Source organism: Periophthalmus magnuspinnatus, chromosome 7, assembly GCF_009829125.3.
Source record: "Periophthalmus magnuspinnatus isolate fPerMag1 chromosome 7, fPerMag1.2.pri, whole genome shotgun sequence".
In the NCBI taxonomy this organism is placed as follows: Eukaryota; Metazoa; Chordata; class Actinopteri; order Gobiiformes; family Gobiidae; genus Periophthalmus; species Periophthalmus magnuspinnatus.
This window is the reverse complement of record NC_047132.1, coordinates 23,349,069-23,368,977: the sequence shown is the minus strand read 5'-3', so window position 1 is coordinate 23,368,977 and position 19,909 is coordinate 23,349,069. Positions and strand designations below refer to the sequence as shown.

The window sequence follows — 19,909 nt, the reverse complement described above, 5'->3', positions numbered from 1 at the left end:
AACTTGATTGCTGTTATTTTGGTCCATGCTGCCTTGTGCTTACCCTCATCCTCCCTGTTCTGCCAGCTCCGGCGGATGGGGGATTAACCCTGGGATAATGGCCCTGATGCCCAGTTGAGTGGAAGCAAAGCTGTTTAAAATATATTGGGCACCAGACGCTCAGCTCTCTTTCTGTCCAATCCCTCCACAGTCTCTTGTCTCTATCAGCTCTCAATGTGCTTTAGCCATTTCCAAACCGCATTCCAATTAATATGCGTAAAGTTGTTGATATAGTTTAAGAAAATAATATTTTTTGGTGATGAGTATTTCATATTTATAAGCTGTAAGTTTTACAAAATGTGTTCACTTCTAAATCCAGTAAAAAGCAATGTATTCTGCCTCTGTCTTAATTTTTCTTCCAGATTAGCATAAAACACCACTATTTTCCTTAATATCTTTTTCTTGGGGGCAGCATCATTTATTTCACTTTGTTGTGAATACTTAACATAATACATAATTCATTTAGTGTAGACCTGCCAACCTGCTGCTGGAAGTATGATATGTTATTGCGAAGCTACAAGTTGAAAATGCGCGAAAAGACGATTTTTAGACGATAAGGATTTAGTAGAGGTATTAAACTGGGATGCCTGACAGCAGAAATACCAAGCCTTGGCGACTAACTGCTCAACTCTGTGTCCCCTCTTCCTCCTCCTCCTCCCCTCCTTCCACACATTCATTCAGTCTTGGCCAGTTTTTAGTGTATCCACCCCGCTGGTCTATAACGGCAATGCCAGGATGAAAGCCGAAATGTGCAAAAGAGGAACTTCTCTGCTAATAAGTGACCTTTACAACTTTGAAGAAGATAATGGTGAGATGGGGTGTAAATATGGCTCCATGATTGTGAGGAAAAGTGAGGAAAAAGCTTCCAAACAAGGCTGGGTGCGTTCTTTTGCCAGCCCCATTTCTGGATTAAAAAACCCAAAACAAAATTTAACACTTATGCCAAGTCGCGATTAGGGATGGGACAATATCCAATAATATCGTTTATCGTGATAAAAAGGTTAGACAATTTTATATAATCGTGATAACTGCCATTTCATCACCAGAATGTTCTAATTCATTGTTGTTTTCACTTATAACAAAGTACAGTATAACATATAATTAAATAAAGTACAGTATTATATATAATTAAATAGGGAACCTGTTCATAATATTAAAATTATAATTATTCATATCCAGAATATTTTCAAACTGTCAGCAACTTTGATAATTATCGTGATATAATCATTAATTGCAATTATTTTGGCCATGATAATCGTGGCACCAAATTACAGTATCATCCCATGTTTAGTCGCAATAAGAATTTTGCATAGTAGACGAGTAGTTCTGAACCTGAAATTATTAGTGTACCAGGAAAATTATACAAATATATCCATAATAAAACACATGATTTTGCAGATTTCTTTTGTTTTTCATGCTTAGTCTATTTCCACTATATACCTAAATGCATTTTTATCATACAAACCTAGTGAAAATGATGACAGCACTTATCCCTGTCTGAAAGCCCCTATCTAAACAAAGCATTGGTGTGTCTTTGATCCAGAAGGACCTTGTATTGTCCCCTCGGTCAAGGGGGGACAGAGAAGTGGCTCAGAGGGACGGGCCGCATTAGGACACGAGAGAGGAAAGAGGGAGACTCTTCAACATTCTCTCTCTCTCTCTCTATTTCTCTTCCCCTCCCTTCCGCTCCCTCTTTCTTTCTCTCTTTCTCTCTCTCTCTCTGTCTGTCTGTCAGGGCCTACAGTGACTTTGGCGTAATCTGACCAGGGCGAGGCAGTCATGACAGTTTGGCTAAAGTCGTGTGAAGAAGCGTTTATTTAAGGAAAGAGGTTCGCTGATTGTGTGAAGAGGATGGGGTTAAGACACGAGTCACTTTGGATTTGCTCTCGGAAGGGTGACAGGGACTGGGAGCTGGAGTGACTTTACTGAAACAACAAAAGCACACAATCAGTGCTTTTTCTTTCTCTACTTTATAACAATTATGTGAGGGTTTGGTTCCAGGTTACAGTGGCTGATTAGTAACAGGAAGTCTCTGGGTCAGACCTCCTCCAGGTTTGTGTTGCCCATTACTATTTCTGTCATGTCTGGTGTTGACAGCGAAAAAAACCACAAAAGAACTTGAATGAACATTACATTATACAAAATGTAATCTATTCAGTATGTGCATAAGACCATCTGTAGACAAATATATGTAATTAACGTATTACATCTCACATATAATAACAGAACAATCAGAAATGGTAAAGTCTTTGTTGAAAGCAGTAAATAGTACAAGAAAAATCCAATTCTCTCAACTGAACAAGTAATGTAATTTGAAAATGATGCTGAAGAACAGTAGTGGTAAAAGTATTTACATTATACTGTTAAATAATAGACATGCACAAACTCAGTCGATGACTTTTACCCACATTATTTTCTTTTGCGAGATTTCATTGCGGCTTGAAAGCTTTTTTTTTTTTCTTTCTTTTTTCAATGCTGTGACACTCTGAAAGCAGTCTTTAGTTTGTGTAGCCTTGGTGAGCTGCTAATGCTTCTGATGATAGACAAAAGTCCTCTGGCTCTTTCTCTGTAGCTGATTGTGTGACAAGTTCATTTTACCTTTAGTTTCCATCTCGTGTCAAGTGTACGTTTGAACAAAAATGTGTGCAAGAAATCAAGGCTAGCTGCGCTCACGTGCCAGAAGAGACTTTGGGGTTTTAGATTAACTCTCACATTGAAAAGGGAAGGAGAAAATAGAATAGAATAGTTTTCAGATTTTTGGATGTTGTAAAACTTTATGACGGGTGAAATGTGTTATCTGCATTGTCCATAGATGTTGCTTTAATGTGAATGTGTTTAATTGATTGAGTAAGAGAGCATCTTCAAACAGCAGATCTTTTGGGGCATTCATTTCCACTGTTTACTTTGTATGGCTTTGTGTGTGAGGCAAACTCTCATAATGCAGTGTTGGATTTGTGTATCTGCAACAACACAGATAAAAATGCATCTTGGGTAAAAAGAAAAAAAAAAAAAAAGAAAAAAAAGAGGTCTCGTTCTGTAGAGTAAATTGGACATGCTGAAATTAAACAAGCCAATTAGACGAGCCCAGACTCTAGAGGTCAAAGTTCATCCTGTTAATGGCTGTGCTCTCCAGCTCTCTATGAGTTTGTCCAGGATTTAAATTTGATTAAACCATTTCTCCTTCTTTGTTATTTCCTCTTTTTACTTTTTTCACTTTTTCTGTTTGTGTCACCAGTAACATCTAATACCACACAGCACTTCACAATTCGTGCAAAGTAACAAATACTAAAAGTAACGCGCCTCATTACCATAATATTATAGTCTTTTGTCGCTCAGATTTATTGTATTGAATCAGGATTTATACATTATTGTTTGAAGATGAGTGTGGTCTTAGACTGGGTGTGCACTTGACCAGATGAAGTCATTCTTTCACATGCTATCACTGAATACAGTTTGTATTTTTTAATTAATTTCCATCCATGCAGACTCCATTCTATATGTTCCAATTTCACATAAATAAATGAGAAGGTAATATTTGCTTTTGCTGTAATTGTCATTTTTCATTACAGTTCATAATGTATTCTGGTCTAAAAATAATTAGTCACTGATGTGGAGAGGTGTACAGCCGTCCACAGAAGCCCACTATAGCTGCTCTGAAATCACAGCCTTTATTTCACCAGATAAACTTGGTAGCACTGCACACTGACCCTGTCTCTCTGTTCACATTTCTGAAAAAAAGACTCAGAATAACACAATTATTGAGGCGTTTTTTTTCAGTGAATGACTGACTTTTCTATGTTTTCTGTGACTCTGGGAAGAAGCCTATCTTATAGTCTAGGCTATACAACCGCAGTGGCCCTGAGAGGAAAGAGGCGGAGGAGGCGCTGTCTTCAAAGCACCTTGGTTTGTCTCCAAGGGTCAAAGGTGAAGACTCTCAATACCTCCATCAGGGCATAACCGAACGGAAAGAATAACTCAAGGTTAGAGCGCCAATAGATTTTTTTTTTTTTTTTTCAGACGTGCGAGCTGCAAAATAAAACGTCAAAACTTGCTTTTGAAAACACAGGGACTTCATTTCATGCCGTGTCTCAACCTATACAGGGAAACGCGGCACAGTATAACTTCTGCTCCTTGTCTTTGTGCGCAGAAACCCTATGCATTAGGGCTGTCAAAAGTATCGCAAGTACTCAAATACTAATCAATAGTAAAACAAGTAAATACAAGAAATACTTCAAGTTTTGATACTGAAGACGTCGACATGAATAGGACAAATTTGGAGTATCCCTGAATAGTTTAATAGTTAAGTGTCTTGATCTGTAGTCAAACTAGTATAAGTCTCCATGTTAAGAGAAAGAAAGCACCTTTATATTGTGTTGAAAATAACATTCTTCTTCTAGTGTACGTAGTGTACGTACTATGATTGTTCAAGATGGGTATCGAATATCAAGCCTTTTCCTTAGTATCAGAATAGAGTTAGCATTATGACCACACTACTCTGCATTGAACCGCTGATGTCAGCCCTACTAAATGGCCTCTTCCCAGTGTGTTCCCCATGAATGAATCAATTCTAGTACATTCTCCAAACTGTGCTTCAAACAACTCTGAAAAAAAAAAAAAAAAAAAAAAACAACTTTCTGAGCATTGACCAAATTCCGAGCTGCCTTCAAGTTGTCACCACGAGTCAGTGCCTCATCTGACGGTCTGTGCTTGTCTGGTTGGAGGTGGAAGAGACACAGTGGATTTATCTGATCTTACAAGCCATCAGTGTGAGCAGAGCGGGGCTAAACATGACCTGAAGTGTGCCGGCCCCCCAGCAAACGCCACTGTCACCTTAGCCAACCAGAGCTGTCGTTTAGCTCAACAACCCACGAGATCTGACAGCTGTGGTGTTCCCAAAACAACATCACTGCAGCATTTGGTAACACTTCAGAGATGAAAGGCTAATGCTAAAGCTAATTTACTACTAGGGTTTCATATACTGTATCGTCTCTACTCTATGGCTTTCAAATCTATCGGTGTTCTGGATGTTATCTAAATAGCACACATGATGATGCCTTCTTAATATGTGCATCTTGCATTTTTTTGTTTAGTGTTTGTAATGGACCTACATTTCAAATTTTCAGAAGGAAAAAACTGAGCTAGTTCATTACTGCATCCCTAGGCTTTGTTGAGTTTCGAGCCTCACAAAAAAGTTAATCCTCATCAAGATCATTTATTTTATTTTATTTTTATACTTATTTTTAAGTATAGGCTATATATGTCTACTTGGGATGACAGCAGCTCAGTTGGTAGAGCATTTGTCACTTATCCGGAGGTTGACGGTTCAAATCCCGCTCTCAACATAAACGTCACTGGTTGAGAGATTGGAAAAATTGACTCGCAGGTTGGTGGTGCGATTCCAGCTCCCACAGATGAATGCTACAGTGGTGTCCTTGGACAAGTCACTTAATAATTGATTGCTCACACTCAAGTGATTATTGTTGAAAGTTGTTTAATACATGACTTTGAAGAAATTGTTGTTCTATTATTAGTGTCCATCTATAGGAAAGCTTTCAGTAAATATTTGATAGTAGTAGTTTTTGGGGCACTAGACAAGTTCAAATTGCCTTCTTTGTTTCAGATACACAGTAATGACTTGAAGCTTCCACAATGTCAGTATGAATGCCGTCTAAAAGTGCTTTTTGTTCCGAGGCACTACTCACAAATTGTCATTAACTATCTTCATTTTTCCTTTGTTTCCCCAACTGCCGCAGATCAGAAACATAAGGGTGAAGGTTCGTAAGAGAAAGTTTTAACTAGAGAGCTGATTGAAAATTCACAACCAGAAGATAAGGATTTGAAAAAATAACAGGACATTTAGTCAGTGTTTATTGATAAATTTAATCGCAAAGTGCTTGACTAAATTAGCTGTTTTTCTGGTTTCTCTTGGAGTTTTGTAGAGAGTGTTATTCTTCGTAAATGACGTTTTTAATGAGGGCACGCACACACGGAGCTGCCACACTCAAATGGACCTGTCAGACAGAGTTTAAATACTGATTTTTGACTATTTGTTCCTGAGCTGTTTTTAGACATCAAAACCGCGAGCGAGTGAGACGTGCTTTCTATTGATGTGTTGTTTTCATGTCACAGTCGTTACCAAAGTATCCATAGCCTTTTGAAAACATTAGTTCGTCTGAATTCATTTTTCCTCTATGTTACAAATGGGGCTAACTTTTGACAGATTTTTCATTCTAATGAGACCAATGCAAATGCTTTTAAATTGTGTTGTGATTAGAATATTTTCATAATTAGTGATTTAGGATTAATTGCATAACGTATATCCCAGCTACACAATATTTTGTATAGCTGGGTGAGTGAGAAAATGAGTTTTCAGGGTTTTAATGTCTTTTTTATTGTGACCACTATAGATTTGTGTCTCTGTATTCTACATAAGGGCTGTAGTTGGTGAGACAGGCATTAGCAGAGATAAGCTTAGGAAGATCAACAAATAAAGAAACATGCAACTAAAGCAAGTTTTGTCATCCTCTTTACAGTTGTCAATATAGATTTTTATGACACATTTACCTTAGGGCTTGCTCAACTATCTGCTTTTCCTCTTTTACTTGTATTCATTTGATCCTCATACCGAGTTTTGTGTTGGTTGTGTCCCCAGCAGTCGGTTTGGAGGAGAGGCTTCGGTTCCACTACACAGATGAACAACAGAAAGGAGGACATGGAGATCTCGTCTCACTACAGGCAGCTCCTGCGTGAGCTGAACGAGCAGCGGCAGCACGGCATCCTGTGTGACGCCTGTGTCATCGTGGACGGGAAGATCTTCAAGGCCCATAAGAATGTCCTGCTGGGCTCCTCGCGCTACTTCAAGACCCTCTACTGCCAGGTAACACTCAGCGGGCAGACAGCAGGCTTTAGTGAGCCACAAGAGAACGTCTAGAATAGCACTTGAAAGCACTAATACTTACAATATATGATTTACTTATCTTCAAGAATGAAACTTATCAGTTCATATCAGTTGCAGGGAATTTGGGTAGGGTGTACATTTTTAAGTGGAGACTTTTTACTTTCACTTTATTACATTTGAGAGCTGCTATTTGTACCTTCTACTCCATGACATGTTTGAACTGGACTGAAATGTGAAAGTATTTTTGTTTAAGACCTGCCAAAAAGGCTTAGGGTTTATTTGTTGTAGATTTGAGCAAACAAAAATATACAAAGAAAAACAGCTATGAAAAAAAATATCGATTCAATTGTTTCTTTTGAACAAAATTCAACACAAATCAAAATCACTACATTTTAAGTTTTATTAAATCTAAAAATCTCAAAATACTGCTCAAAATACTTTTACTTTTTACTCTTTAAGTATATTAATTATAATATAAATAAATATATTATATTTTAATGGGTACTTTAATACTATAAGATTTTTTTATGTGATACTTTTACTTCCAGTATCTATACTTTTACGTAAGTAACAAAATTGAGTAATTCTTCCACCACTGTACAAGCCCAGACATTGCTCTTCAATTACAAAAAACATTTAGGCTTTGTCATGTTTTATAGTTTATTTTTTTGACCTATTATTTTAAAGTACTTTTATTTCTACAACCTCTGTACCCCACTCTAAATATAAAATTTTACTCTCAGGTTAAAAAAGGAGCCGAGCCCCCTCACCAGACGACTGTCACTCACCTGGACATCGTCACGGCAACAGGTTTCAAAGCCATTTTAGACTTCATGTACTCGGCGCACCTTGCCCTCACCAGTAAAAATGTCATAGAGGTGATGTCTGCTGCCAGCTATCTGCAGATGACTGACATTGTCCAAGCGTGCCACAGTTTCATCAAAGCGGCTCTGGACATCAGCATACGCTCCGAAATGGCGGACGAGCTGGCCGACTTCGAGATGGGGGCGGTGGCTGCGGCTGGCCTGGGAGGAGGGGGTTTGCCTGGAGCTGGGAGTGTAGTTGGGGGAGGACTAGGAGGCGCTGGTGGGGCCATAGTTGGGATGGCATCTGAAGCTTTGGCATCGATCATGTCCGGACGGAGCACATCGCCCTGGCTAGCTCGCCGAACTAGCCCCGCAAACTCGTCAGGGGATTCAGCCATCGCTAGCTGTCACGAAGGGGGCAGTACTTACGGTAAAGAGGACCAAGAAGCACCCAAAAGCCATGAAAGCCAAGAGGAGACTTGCCATGACTCCCAACCCGCCTGGCCCCATGACTATAGACCTATTACCGTCAAGGAAGAGCAGGTGTCCCCTGCATCGTCCTCTCACCCACGGGACACACAGAGGGGTGCAGCCCAGAGCCAGACAGAGCAAGGGGTGGGGCAAACGGGAAACGGAGACGGGCCTTGGCAACCGTTGGCGGGGTCAGGCAGGAGGAAGAACAGAAAGAACAAGGACACGGTCAGGCATATTACCCAGCAGGCCGAGAGAAACTGGGACAAAGAGCGGGACCGAGAGAGGGACAGTAGACCTGGGTCCCCTCTGCCCTCCATGCTGGCAGTGGCTGGGTGGAACTACAATGGACAAGACATCCCAGGTAAGGAAAACACTTTAAAAGGAAATCTATCAATGGCACACCCCTATTTCTCTCTCAATAACTGGCAGGTCACAGGTTCTATAAAGAGTGAAAGCTCCACTTAAATATATCCTAAGTAGTTTCATGCTCAGTAGAAAATACTAGAATTTCAAGGAATTTGGTAGAGTGCCAAACTTATCTAATTATATCATTAACGAATAGCATAGTAAATGACTGATAATTGGCTTAGGTTGAATGTGGTAACAACCTTAGCACCCAATCTTATGCATGTGTTCTCACGTAAAAACTCGCTAATTGGCCAGACTGCAAACCAATCCAAGTTTCTTTTTCTTTTATTTTGTATGCATGCCAGGGTTATTGTATTTTAAAACGACCTCCTTTCCTCCTTGAGCAGGCAGATTAGCGAGTTTCTTCTCTAATGTGTTAGCTCTAAAATGATTATCTGAAATCTTGGTGCGAGAGGTCTGTGTAAATGTAGCCTCATAGTGCAGCCTCCTCTTACAGCACTTTACATAACACATGCTGTTGATCCATGAACACAGACATAATATTGTTAAGAGAATTCCTTTACTTTTTTGAATACTTAAAAAGCATACCTGTCTGTGTGATATGTGTGTGCATGTGTGAGGCCCAGGGCGTCGATAGGTAGATCATTAAAAGTAAGAGAAGCTAATCCTGGGCGCATTAAGGGAGTTGGCTGTGAAATGGGCACAAGCGTCGTGCAGCAAAAGAAAACAGGATAATTGAATTGACCTGGGTCACTGCACGGATTACCAGTGAGTCCTCGCCATCCCAGACTCCGCCCCTTCCCTCGCTCTCTTTCTCTCTCTGTCACTCCCTCCCTTCCTCTCCCTCTTTCCTTCGCTCCTTCCTTCTCTCTCTTCCTCTCTGTCTTAGTAAAGGACCTCCAGAAGGGCACAGGCAGGAAAATGGGAGAGAGGGGCTAATGAGGCAATGGAGAGACAAATTCAGAAGTGAAAACTGGTAGAGATGAAGATGGAGAGATATCAGTTTGACTTTAGTAATCTTAATCAACTTTGTCGGCATTTGACAAAGTAAAGTGCGTTGGGCCAAGAAGGAAACTATTTTTGCCCATATCTAAAGGAACGATAGCACTTTCAGCAGTAGGGAAATGCTAATACAGAGACTCTTTATTTGTATGGATCTAGTGTTGTCAGCGGAGTGGGTTGTTTATAAGGCCGAAGCACATGACTGCTGTGACCTCCATCCAGACAGCCCGGATGTGCCTACCTGTTATGTATCCATTTTGTAAGGGGCGGTTTTGTGTGTTTAAGTGGGTCTTTGTGGAACCGGTTTAGTGAGGTTCAAACTGGTCTCTTGTACATTTCTTGGGGAGATCTTGTACTTTTCTGTGTACTCTCCTCTTGTTTATTTTTTTTTTAATGAATACATTGAGACTGTTGAGCAAGGTCAGTATAAGCAGGATCTACAGAGCGAGTGTGTAAGGGTTTGCCGTCTTAACTCCCTAAGGTCTTTAACAAAGGAGATTTTCGCACCTGTGGTCGAAAATCCGAATCAGATGCATGGACATATGGAAGGGCAGAGTATTAGACCTTTCTATTTAGAAGAACAAACAGGATGTTTTCAGTACTTGGGCAGCTATATTTACCCTTAATTCGGCCCATGTGGTGAAACACAAGGATTATATGATGATTGAGGAGGACATTAGCAGACATGACACCTTATAAACAAAAGCTACAAATTAACAAATCAATTAGTCTAATTAGCTTTGGATAAAACGACTAAGCAGGTTTTCCTTACACCCCTTACCCATTGTATGCGATTAAAAACTACTACTGATCTCCCTTCAAAAACTGGAAAACAGACCATCTAGAAACATGATTTAGCATTGTTGCATGGTTTGGTATAGTCTATCCTAATTAAGTTCATTTGGTCCCAGTAGCTCCATACAGGTAAAAAGGAGAGGGGGCACCTTCACACTAAGATTAACCTAATTGCTTCATTCCTTATTGATGAGAGGTCTTTCTGTTTCCTATTAGAAACAAGGGCTGAGCCTGAGCAGCTAGCTTTGAACATTTTCTTGGATATTATGTGACTGTTATTTATGTTGGGAGGTCTGTAGAAATAAAGGTTGTGAATGTTTGAGCTGTAACATGATTATTTGCATTAGTTACATTCGTTGATACAGTTCACAGTGGTGGTTTTATCAATATGGAAGCAGCATTGGTTGTTTTTGTGCGAGTAGAAAGGGTACATTAAGGCTATATGAATAGTTTATAATTCTAGTACCAATGCTCAAGTGAATAGTGTACTTTCTTAGGTAGACAAAATATACTTGATTTTAATTGTGCTGAGAACTTTTATGTGTGTAATATTAATTTAAGTATTTCAGTTTTTATTGTATTTTTTTACACCAGCCGTTCTCAACATTTAACGACACTGTACGTCTCTCCTGGTGTTAAAACAAATGTTTGTGTGTTCTTCTCCGCTCTATATCAGAAGTGACACTGTTGGGAGTGTGAGATTTAAATAGTCTCGACTTATTCTTTCTATGTTTTGAATAATTACTTACAATTATTTTTAGTTTCCCCCCCGTCGTGCAGTGCAGAGCTGGATTCAAAAGCATCTCCAAATCAAAGGTGTGATGTGTGGAGAAATGGCAGTGGTGTGTTCTTTAAAAATGGTCATTGATGCATCTCACTGTATACCTCATCTCTGAATATAGTTATTTTGTTGAATGAGAAAAATGTGTTTATTCAGATTATGTGGAATGTAGTTTTTTGTGTCGCTTTGAATAACTTTGCACTGAGGACTGAAAATTCATTTTAGAATTTTTCCAGTCTTCGTGTTGGTTATTTTACAAGTGCTGACTTCTGGACGTGCATTGAGAATTCATTTCTAAAGGGCAACACAAGGTTCAGCTTTTCAAATATATACATTCCTGTCTTGTCTTTTTGTCCACGCTTACCTTCAGCCATTTTAATTTGAAATGCTTTTCTCTCACAGGAATGCTTACAAAATCAGTCTACTTTTAAATTGGATTCACAAGATATTTGAAAACTAGCACGTCTACCAGAAATAGCAAAATATAACGTTTTCGATCTAGAGGTTAGTCATGATTTTGTCATACATAAGAGAAGGTTTATTTGAATTTATAGTCATGCCGGTGTCAGCCAAGTTCAATCCAGATTTAGTATTTGATAAGTCATAATTTAATGTCAATATTTCAAGGAGATCCAAATAACTCTCCATTTCAATGTTGCTAAGTAACAAATCAAATTTCAATGGAATCATGATTGAATTGGTCACAGATGGCAATTGGCTTATGAATGTTTAAACAACAGGTCAACAAATAATTATGTGGTAGAGAAAACGTGGTTTGGAGTAGATTTCCAATTTTGCATGAATTCATTTTTTGGTGTTCAATGGCTCTAGAGTAGAATTCATTCAAATTTCAAAAAACATATCTTTACTTTGTTCATGAGCCTTATTATTAAAAGCCATATATATTTGTTTTTAATAAGTAAATATATCATAGGCCAGAAAATTGTGATTGAGCAACATGAGGAAAAAAAACGTGATAATTTTAATTGCTACATTGCTCAACTGTATATTCCAACATTCAGCATTGTTATTGTATGTTGTTCTAATATCGTGCCGTCCTTCTAAGCAGCTTGTTGATCAATTGATTTGTTGTTTCCACTCGGGGCAAACATCACAAGTGTAAATTTTTGTGCGCACACACTCTGGTTTATGGTGACCTTTAGTGGCAGCTGGGGGGATTTTGGCAGTGTGTGCATGGACTCGCCACTCTCACAGCTCAGAGCATCTGATTATGTTGACATGAACGCTTCAATCGCACGTGGGCTGTTCTTTCCATTTCCCCCGAGCTGCAGCACATTGATTACATCAAGAAGCTTTTTTTGAAATCCAACATCTTTATCTGACTGTCTTCCTGTATGACTAGCTCCTAGCCACAGCTCAACCACCACCTATAAGCAATAAGAACATGTCCACAAGTCAAGATCCTGTAAAGAATGATTTAAATGTATTGATGCGGGTTTGGGTATTGGCACTACTCAACTTAAGGTATCCATGAGTTTTAGATTCAGACTGATGAAATGTTAGGACCGTCGCCATTAGCAATTTAAGACAAAATATGATATCTTTTGAATTGTTAACTGGAAACTGAAACCCATGAATACTATATTGTAGGGTTGAGCGATACACAAAATCACTCTTTTATTATTATTGCAGAAATGTTACAGACACCTTTCCCAACCCACTCCACCTATTGGTCAGCTTCTACCGTGCCTTAAATAAATGACAGCTGGATTTAACCAATCACAGTATGAACTCTCAGGAGGAGCTGTGTTATTTACCTTTGTATAGAGTATGTAAAGACACCAACTACATTAATCACAAAATCATGGTCAAGGCTCTATAAAATCATATGATGTCAATGTGTCAACAGCTAAGCACGCTCCTGGCTAGTTAAGCTGAAGGATGGAGAAATCGCAGTTCAAGCTGAAGGATGGAGAAATCGCAGTTCATATTTTTTTTAAAGTTGCTTGGGCATAATTCTGCTTTAGGAATTGGTTTCAGTATTAGGGTTCATCGTCTATGTTTACTTCAACTATGCATCGCACTTCAAAATTTGTTATTGTGACATAGCTAAGATCATTGGATGACTTTTGTAGAGCTCTTCAACATGTTCATGTTAGTGTCATTTTTATCTCACTCACCCACTTTCTCTCAATCTGAATTTCAATATAATATAGCATTCTCAATACAGTAGAAAAATGCTGTACAGTTTATTTCTGCCCTCTTCATGCTGCGTCTTGTTCCGTGATCTCCTGGTACCTCAAACATCTCAGTGAAGCACTTGTACATCCACACTCCTCTCTCTTCTTACCATCTTCTTCTACTCGGCTCTCCCCAAGTCTCCGCCAACTAAAGGTGAACACTTGAAATAATGAATTGGATCCCCCTTTTCACCCGCTGCCTCTCCGTATTCCCGTTAAGACTCTCCCCACAGTATTTGCACTTCATTAAACTTGGAATAGGTTTAATATTTAAAACGTTGAGAACAGATTTCAGGCCCCTCGCCCTCACACATGCACCTCAACTGCTTTTTCAGTTTAATAATCTACTTGCATATTTTTACAGCTTCATTAAAAATCAAAATAGACTGAATATTTTAGTGCAGGCCAGCTTGAGACAACTTAATGTCTTTTTCTCTGATGGCAGTCCATATTTTTGTCCCTTAATACCAATACAGACTGCTTCTTTACCTCTTTCTCCCATAAGTATACAGGTGAGTTCAGCCTATTGACTCGTCTGGCCCACCTCTACTTGCTCTGTGCAATCTGGTAAATGTAATATGCCATATTTAACAATGTTAAACTTAACTTGTTTGTAAAATTATGAATAATAATAATAATAATAATAATAATAATAATAATAATAATAATAATAATAATAATAATAATGGTTGTTGTTGTTGTTGTTGTTGTAAAATACAAAATCTCCCACTGTGCAAATATATATTCCAGTGACTTGGTTAATGCCAGTGTACATTATTATTTTGCTTGCAAAGTATACAAGCAACTCCTCTTGTAGTGAATAATTGAATAATAATACAATGCATAGAGTAGCAATCACTTAAACTTACTAATTATAAACATTTTTTGTGACCTGGTAAATTGGAATTTGTTATATTGGAATTGGGAGAAGTAGCTTCTGACTGTAGTAAGCAATTCCTAGTGTGATCGTCACGTCACATCATGCAGTTCATTTCATTTCCATTCCGTGTTGCAGAATCCCATTAAATTAAAGAAATTCCATCATTGCTATGGAAACGTTTCTCACCACCCACCACCTCCATCTTTATCACATGACCTCACACCCTGCTGGACGTTATGGGCTGTCCACCAACCTAAAAACCCCTCAATACTTTCTCAACAGTCAGATTTTTCACACTTTCTCTCACAGTCTATTTATAACATTTCTTATGTGCCATTTTGGACAGCAAGTTGCCCCCCTTCCCACTTTTGACCGTGGCTTTGGTCCAAAACCTCACTACCCCCTGCTTGCTTGCCTCCTGCCCAATGGAAGGAATGAAGAAATCCTGTTCATGTGTGTATTGGCTAAAGATTAGCAGTCCCACCCTGAGCGCACCTGGGACGGACCACTGTGGTCCATAGCCCACACACATAACTAAACATTTGGTCTTTGCTCTACACCTGCAATGAAAAATGTTGTTAGATTCTGTATTCACACTCTCCTCTTGGCACTTGAAGAATTGGACTACCCAGAATTCACCCTGGCAGGATGTCCTGTTGGTGCTACACAGAAAGAGGGGAGAGAGAGAGCAAGAGAAAGAGAGAGAGGAGAGAGAGGAGGGAAGGGGGGGGAGCGGGTCAGTTGGTTTGTGTGGTTGAACATTCACAGCCGTTACCCCCCACCCCTGTTCGCCTGTGTAACAGCAAAGTAAACACCTCAGACCTCATCATAAAACAAATGTCTCCACATAAAGGTATACAAACTGGTGGGGAGATCTTGAGGGTTACGTCTTAAAATAGATTGTACTATTGAATTTGAGTCTAAAGTACTATGAAATACTGAAGTAACAGTAGACTAACAGTTACTTCCAAAATCGCAGTATCTACCAAATATATTTTATACTGTGATTGTGAAAGTAGCAGGAGAAGTAACTTACATTTTTGTGTTTAGCTTTTACTGATATTTTGCATTCATAATGTTTTACATGAACAATATTATCACAAAATTATTTGAACTTTAAAATGTTTTAAAGTTTTAACAAGACTCTTAACATAGATAGAACAATTGCGCAATATAATGATAAGGATTTTGTAGAGTTGTTTTGTGAACAAATGGCCTATGCTCCACTGAACCAATAGTTGAAGTTTGTTATGCAAAAATATCCACGAGTTTAGCCTTCATAGCACACACAGTCCACCCCAACTGGTTCCCTTCCCCTGCCCCTCTCTCCAAGTTCCTCTTTCCTGCTGTTTATTTTAGAAAGGTGTCTTTGTTCTAGTTACTATGGCCCATCCTGGCGTGACTTTACCCCGTCAGACCAGTTGGGACAGGGGGCGGGTGGGGTTGGGGGTGTTTGGACAAACCTAGAGACTTGAACAGGATACAGAGGTCTGCAGCAGGCTCTGGGTGTGTCGGCTTGGCCCCCGCTCAGCACACACACATGAACACACAATCGTAGGAGTGTCCCACTGGAGGGCAAAGTCTCCTTTCCTCTAACATTCACTTACTCCCTCCTTTCCTACCTCCTTCCTCTGGGACTTCTCTGTCTCCTTCATCCCTCGCTTTCGTGCCAGTAAAATGGCCCATCCTATATCTGTGCATGTATCAGTGGTACAGCTTACCTTTTGAAAAATACTCCAAGTTTTAATAGTGTAGTATAGTCCAAGCCAGGAGGTAGTAGTTGTAGTGGTGTCATGGTACTTTGTAAATTGTCACTTTCACATTTAGTGTATTTATTTCTCTGTCGAGGACACAAAGCGCTTCTGTTAGGGAAAACATACAGCTGAAACCTGAAGTTTACATACACTATATAAAAACACAGATATGTTTTGTTTGTTTTTTCTCACTGTCTGACGTGAAATGAGACAAAACTTTTACTGGTTTAGGTCAATTAGGATTACCAAATTCTTTCTATTTGCTAAACGCCAGATTAATAATAATAATAAAAAATAAAAAAAGTTTTATTACTTTCTTCAAAGTCAGATTTTTACATAACTTTCATTGGCAATTTTGGCCCATTCCTCCTGACAGAACTGGTGTTACTGAGCCAAGTTTGTAGGCCGCCTTGCTCACACATGCCTTTTCAGGTCTGTCCATACATTTTTAGTAGGACTGAGATCAGGGCTTTGTGATGGCCACTCCAAAACATTGGCTTTGTTATCCTTAAGCCACTTTGCAACCAGTTTGGCAGTATGCTTCAGGTCATTGTCCATTTGGAAGATCTATTTGCGCCCAACTTTTAACTTCCTGGCTGATGTCTTTAGATGTTGCTTCATTTCCACATAATGTTCTTTCCTCATGATGCTATCTATTGTGTGAAGTGCACCAGTCCCTCTTGCAGCAAAACAACTCCACAACATGATGCTGCCACCCCCATATTTCACAGTTGAGATGGTGTTCTCAGGCTTGCAATCTTCCCCCTTTTTCCTCCAAACTTAACAATAATCATTATGGCCAAACATTTCAATTTTAGTTTTTGTTTTTTCGTCAGACCACAAGACATGTCTCCAAAAATTAAGGTCTTTTTCTCTGTTTGCATTTGCAAACTGTAATCTGGCTTTTCTGTCTTTTTATGTTTCTTTTGGAGTAATGTCTTCTTCCTGGCAGAACGGCCTTTCAGCCCATGTCGGTACAGTACTTGTTTCACTGTGGATAAAGACACACACTCACCAGCTTCAGCAGCATCTTCACAGTTCCTTCACTTTTGTTCTTGGGTTGATCTGCACATTTCAGACCAAAACACGTTCATCTCTGAGACACAGAACTCGTCTGCTTCCTGATCAGTACAATGGCTGGATATTCCCATGGTCTTTATACTTGTGTGTACTTGTTTAAACAGATGAACATGGCCAATTGCACCCAAGGATGAAACAGACTTGTGCAAGTCCACAATTGACTTTATCATGATGTTACACAAAGCAGTGTGTTTCAGGTGTGTCTTCAAACACATCCCCAGGAGTGTTTCTAATTAACTCAGATGTTGCCAATAAACCTATCAGAAGCTTCCAAAGACATGATATCATTATCTGCGTTTTCCTAAATTGTTTAAAGGCATAGTAATCTTACTGTATGTAAACTTCCAAAGTCATGAAAACTGTCTAAAACAATCTTTCTCTTATTATTTTGGCATTCAGCAAATAGAAATAATTTTGGTAATTCTAATTGACCTAAAACATGAAAAGATTAGTCTGAGTTCATGTCAGACAGTGAGAAAAAATGTGTCTTTTTATATAGTGTATGTAAAGTTTTGGTTTCAGCTGTATTCATACTCAAGTGTACACAAAGAACAGTGTTAACAAGGGTGTTGATAGGGGAACTACCCATTAACGTTTGGGCCAGTGGATGAAGACCAAACCAAATGAGCTAATGCTGTAATTGATACATACATGTTATGCTACAGATATTGATATTGTGACCTAGTATCGATATGAGTTGTGGCAGTGAACGTATTATTTGGTTAATGCAGTCGGCATATTCATTGATTTATTTAGTGTATTTCATAAAGGAAATGTGCATGTAATGGTTTAACAAAGAAATATGGTTGTAAACATTGATTTATTTCTAAAACAATAATTTATCATAAAATACCATCTGTAATATATCATTTATCTCATGTGTCATTAGGGACCCTGTGACTGCCAGCACTAATGATACATAATGATAGTGGGGGCGACGGTAGCTCAGTTGGCAGCATGTTTGTCCACTGATCTGAAGGTTTGTGGTTCGAATCCTGCTTATGACAAAAAACATAATTGGGGGAGCGGTCAGATCCATTGACTCACAGGTTGGTAGTGCTATTCTAGCTCCAATTGTCTGTGTACACTGGTGTGTGAATGTGAGTGGTTCCTTGATGTAAAGGGCTTTCAGTACCTTGGAGATGGAAATGGGCTGTATAAAAATGTGACCATTTAGTAGCAATATATTAGCTTCAACACAAACCTTCAGATTGACCCCAAATCTCACTTTGTAATTTGGAAACTACTTCCATGGCCTCTTGAACTTATTTGGAATAGTTTTGTCTAAGCTATAACCCTCTTTTTTCCCTGTCCCAGATCCAAAGGGGTGAAAAGGAAAGTGTTAAAGATACAGCACCAAGAATCACAGAGGGAGAGTCCAGAGTTACCACAGGGGGCAATTATGGCTAAGACTGTGTACATACAAGTGTAGCTTTGGGGTTGGACGCGTCTGGAGACTGTCCTTAAGCCACTCATTTTGTCCTTGTCCCCTGTCTCCTCTGTCCTAGCTCCTTCCCTGGGTCTGTTTAGGACCTTCTTTCCTATACCCCATCACTTCACACTGTCACTTGTGCTTTGGCTCAGCCCGTGCACTCCAGCTATGGTTGTGGTGACTTTGTAAAGTGTGTGGTTAAGTGTTGACACAATAGGTTTAAACAGTCTAGTGAAATTAAAGGGGAGCTCAGAGCTATTCGGCACCTGTGGGAGTTTGGGTTTTGTGCTGCAGTGGGAGGATTCGGTCAATGTCAAAAACTAGATGACCTTAATCAAGATTAGTTTAGATAAGCACTCAATCTTGGTTTAGAAAGTAGAAAATAAAATGATGCTGATTTTCTGTTTTTGTTCAAGATTTATTTTGTTCATACCAGACTTGATTTAATTTTAATTTGACAGTTTGTTTTCATTTTGTTGAATTTTCATAAACATTTTGTAAAATGACATAAAATCATGATGTAAGCTGAGTATGAAACTATATACACATTTACTTACAAATTTAGTTTTTCAGTATAATAAAGTGTACATTTTGAAATGTAAAATGATTGATACACCCCTAGAAGTGATATGAATGATATGTGTAATCAGGATGATTGGCTGTAGTGAAATATAACAAAGTAAACGTACAGTACTTAAGTATACATTTTAGGTATATGTACTTAAGTCAATTAAAGTGGAATTTTTTTGTTTGCTTAAGTAACAAAACTGGGTACTTCTTCCACCACTGATGACTGGGCAAAGCATCACAACAATGGAACAATTTGAGAAATCAAACTTTTGGTAAATGCAGTTGAGAGAAAAGTACAGACATTTCCCATCCACAAATGCACAAAGCGCTTCCCTCTGCCTGGTTTCACAAACAATAAAGTCAATATTTCTGCGAAAATAGGCTATGTCCATCTGCGTTGCCATGTTTGTTTTGGTTCACTTAGGTGCTTCACCTTTGGCTGCTGCCCAAGCCAGTGCTGCTCAGTGCTTGGTCTAGAGCCCACCAGCAGCCGGGCCCTATCGCAATAACGGGAATATATCAAAAAGTCGTGACTCGTGAGTCTGTGAGCTCACAAATATCGTGAGAATCCATCTAGCTGTGCAAGGTTACACTGTACCCTCACTGTCAACAAGAAGAATGTCTCATCTCTTTTAATCCTACTTTGTAGATCTAAATTTAAAATGGGCCATTCTAGATTGGACCTTTTCACAAGAAGGGCACTTTTTGATCAAAATTCATTTTGATTCAATATATTTTAAGATGCACTGATGAAGTTTTATGTAAGTTTACTTTTAGGTTGAGGCTTAGAGGACAAACCTACTCTTCTGTGCTATTGTCTGTGACCCT

At 39.0% G+C, this 19,909-nt stretch overlaps 1 protein-coding gene across 2 annotated transcripts in view; it reads left to right on the top strand.

Moving 5' to 3' along the window:
• The window catches only part of zbtb46 (zinc finger and BTB domain containing 46), a 73,997-nt gene that overhangs the window by 22,933 nt on the left and 31,155 nt on the right, over positions 1-19,909 (top strand). Inside the window, exons 2-3 of one of the 2 annotated variants that reach the window (XM_033969092.2) lie at positions 6,695-6,916; positions 7,681-8,578. In XM_033969092.2, coding sequence (XP_033824983.1) covers positions 6,731-6,916; positions 7,681-8,578 — 1,084 coding nt within the window. In that variant the 5' untranslated portion in view covers positions 6,695-6,730. Of the gene's footprint in view, positions 1-6,691; positions 6,917-7,680; positions 8,579-19,909 lie in introns of both variants that reach the window. The other variant, XM_033969091.2, reaches the window with a different exon arrangement.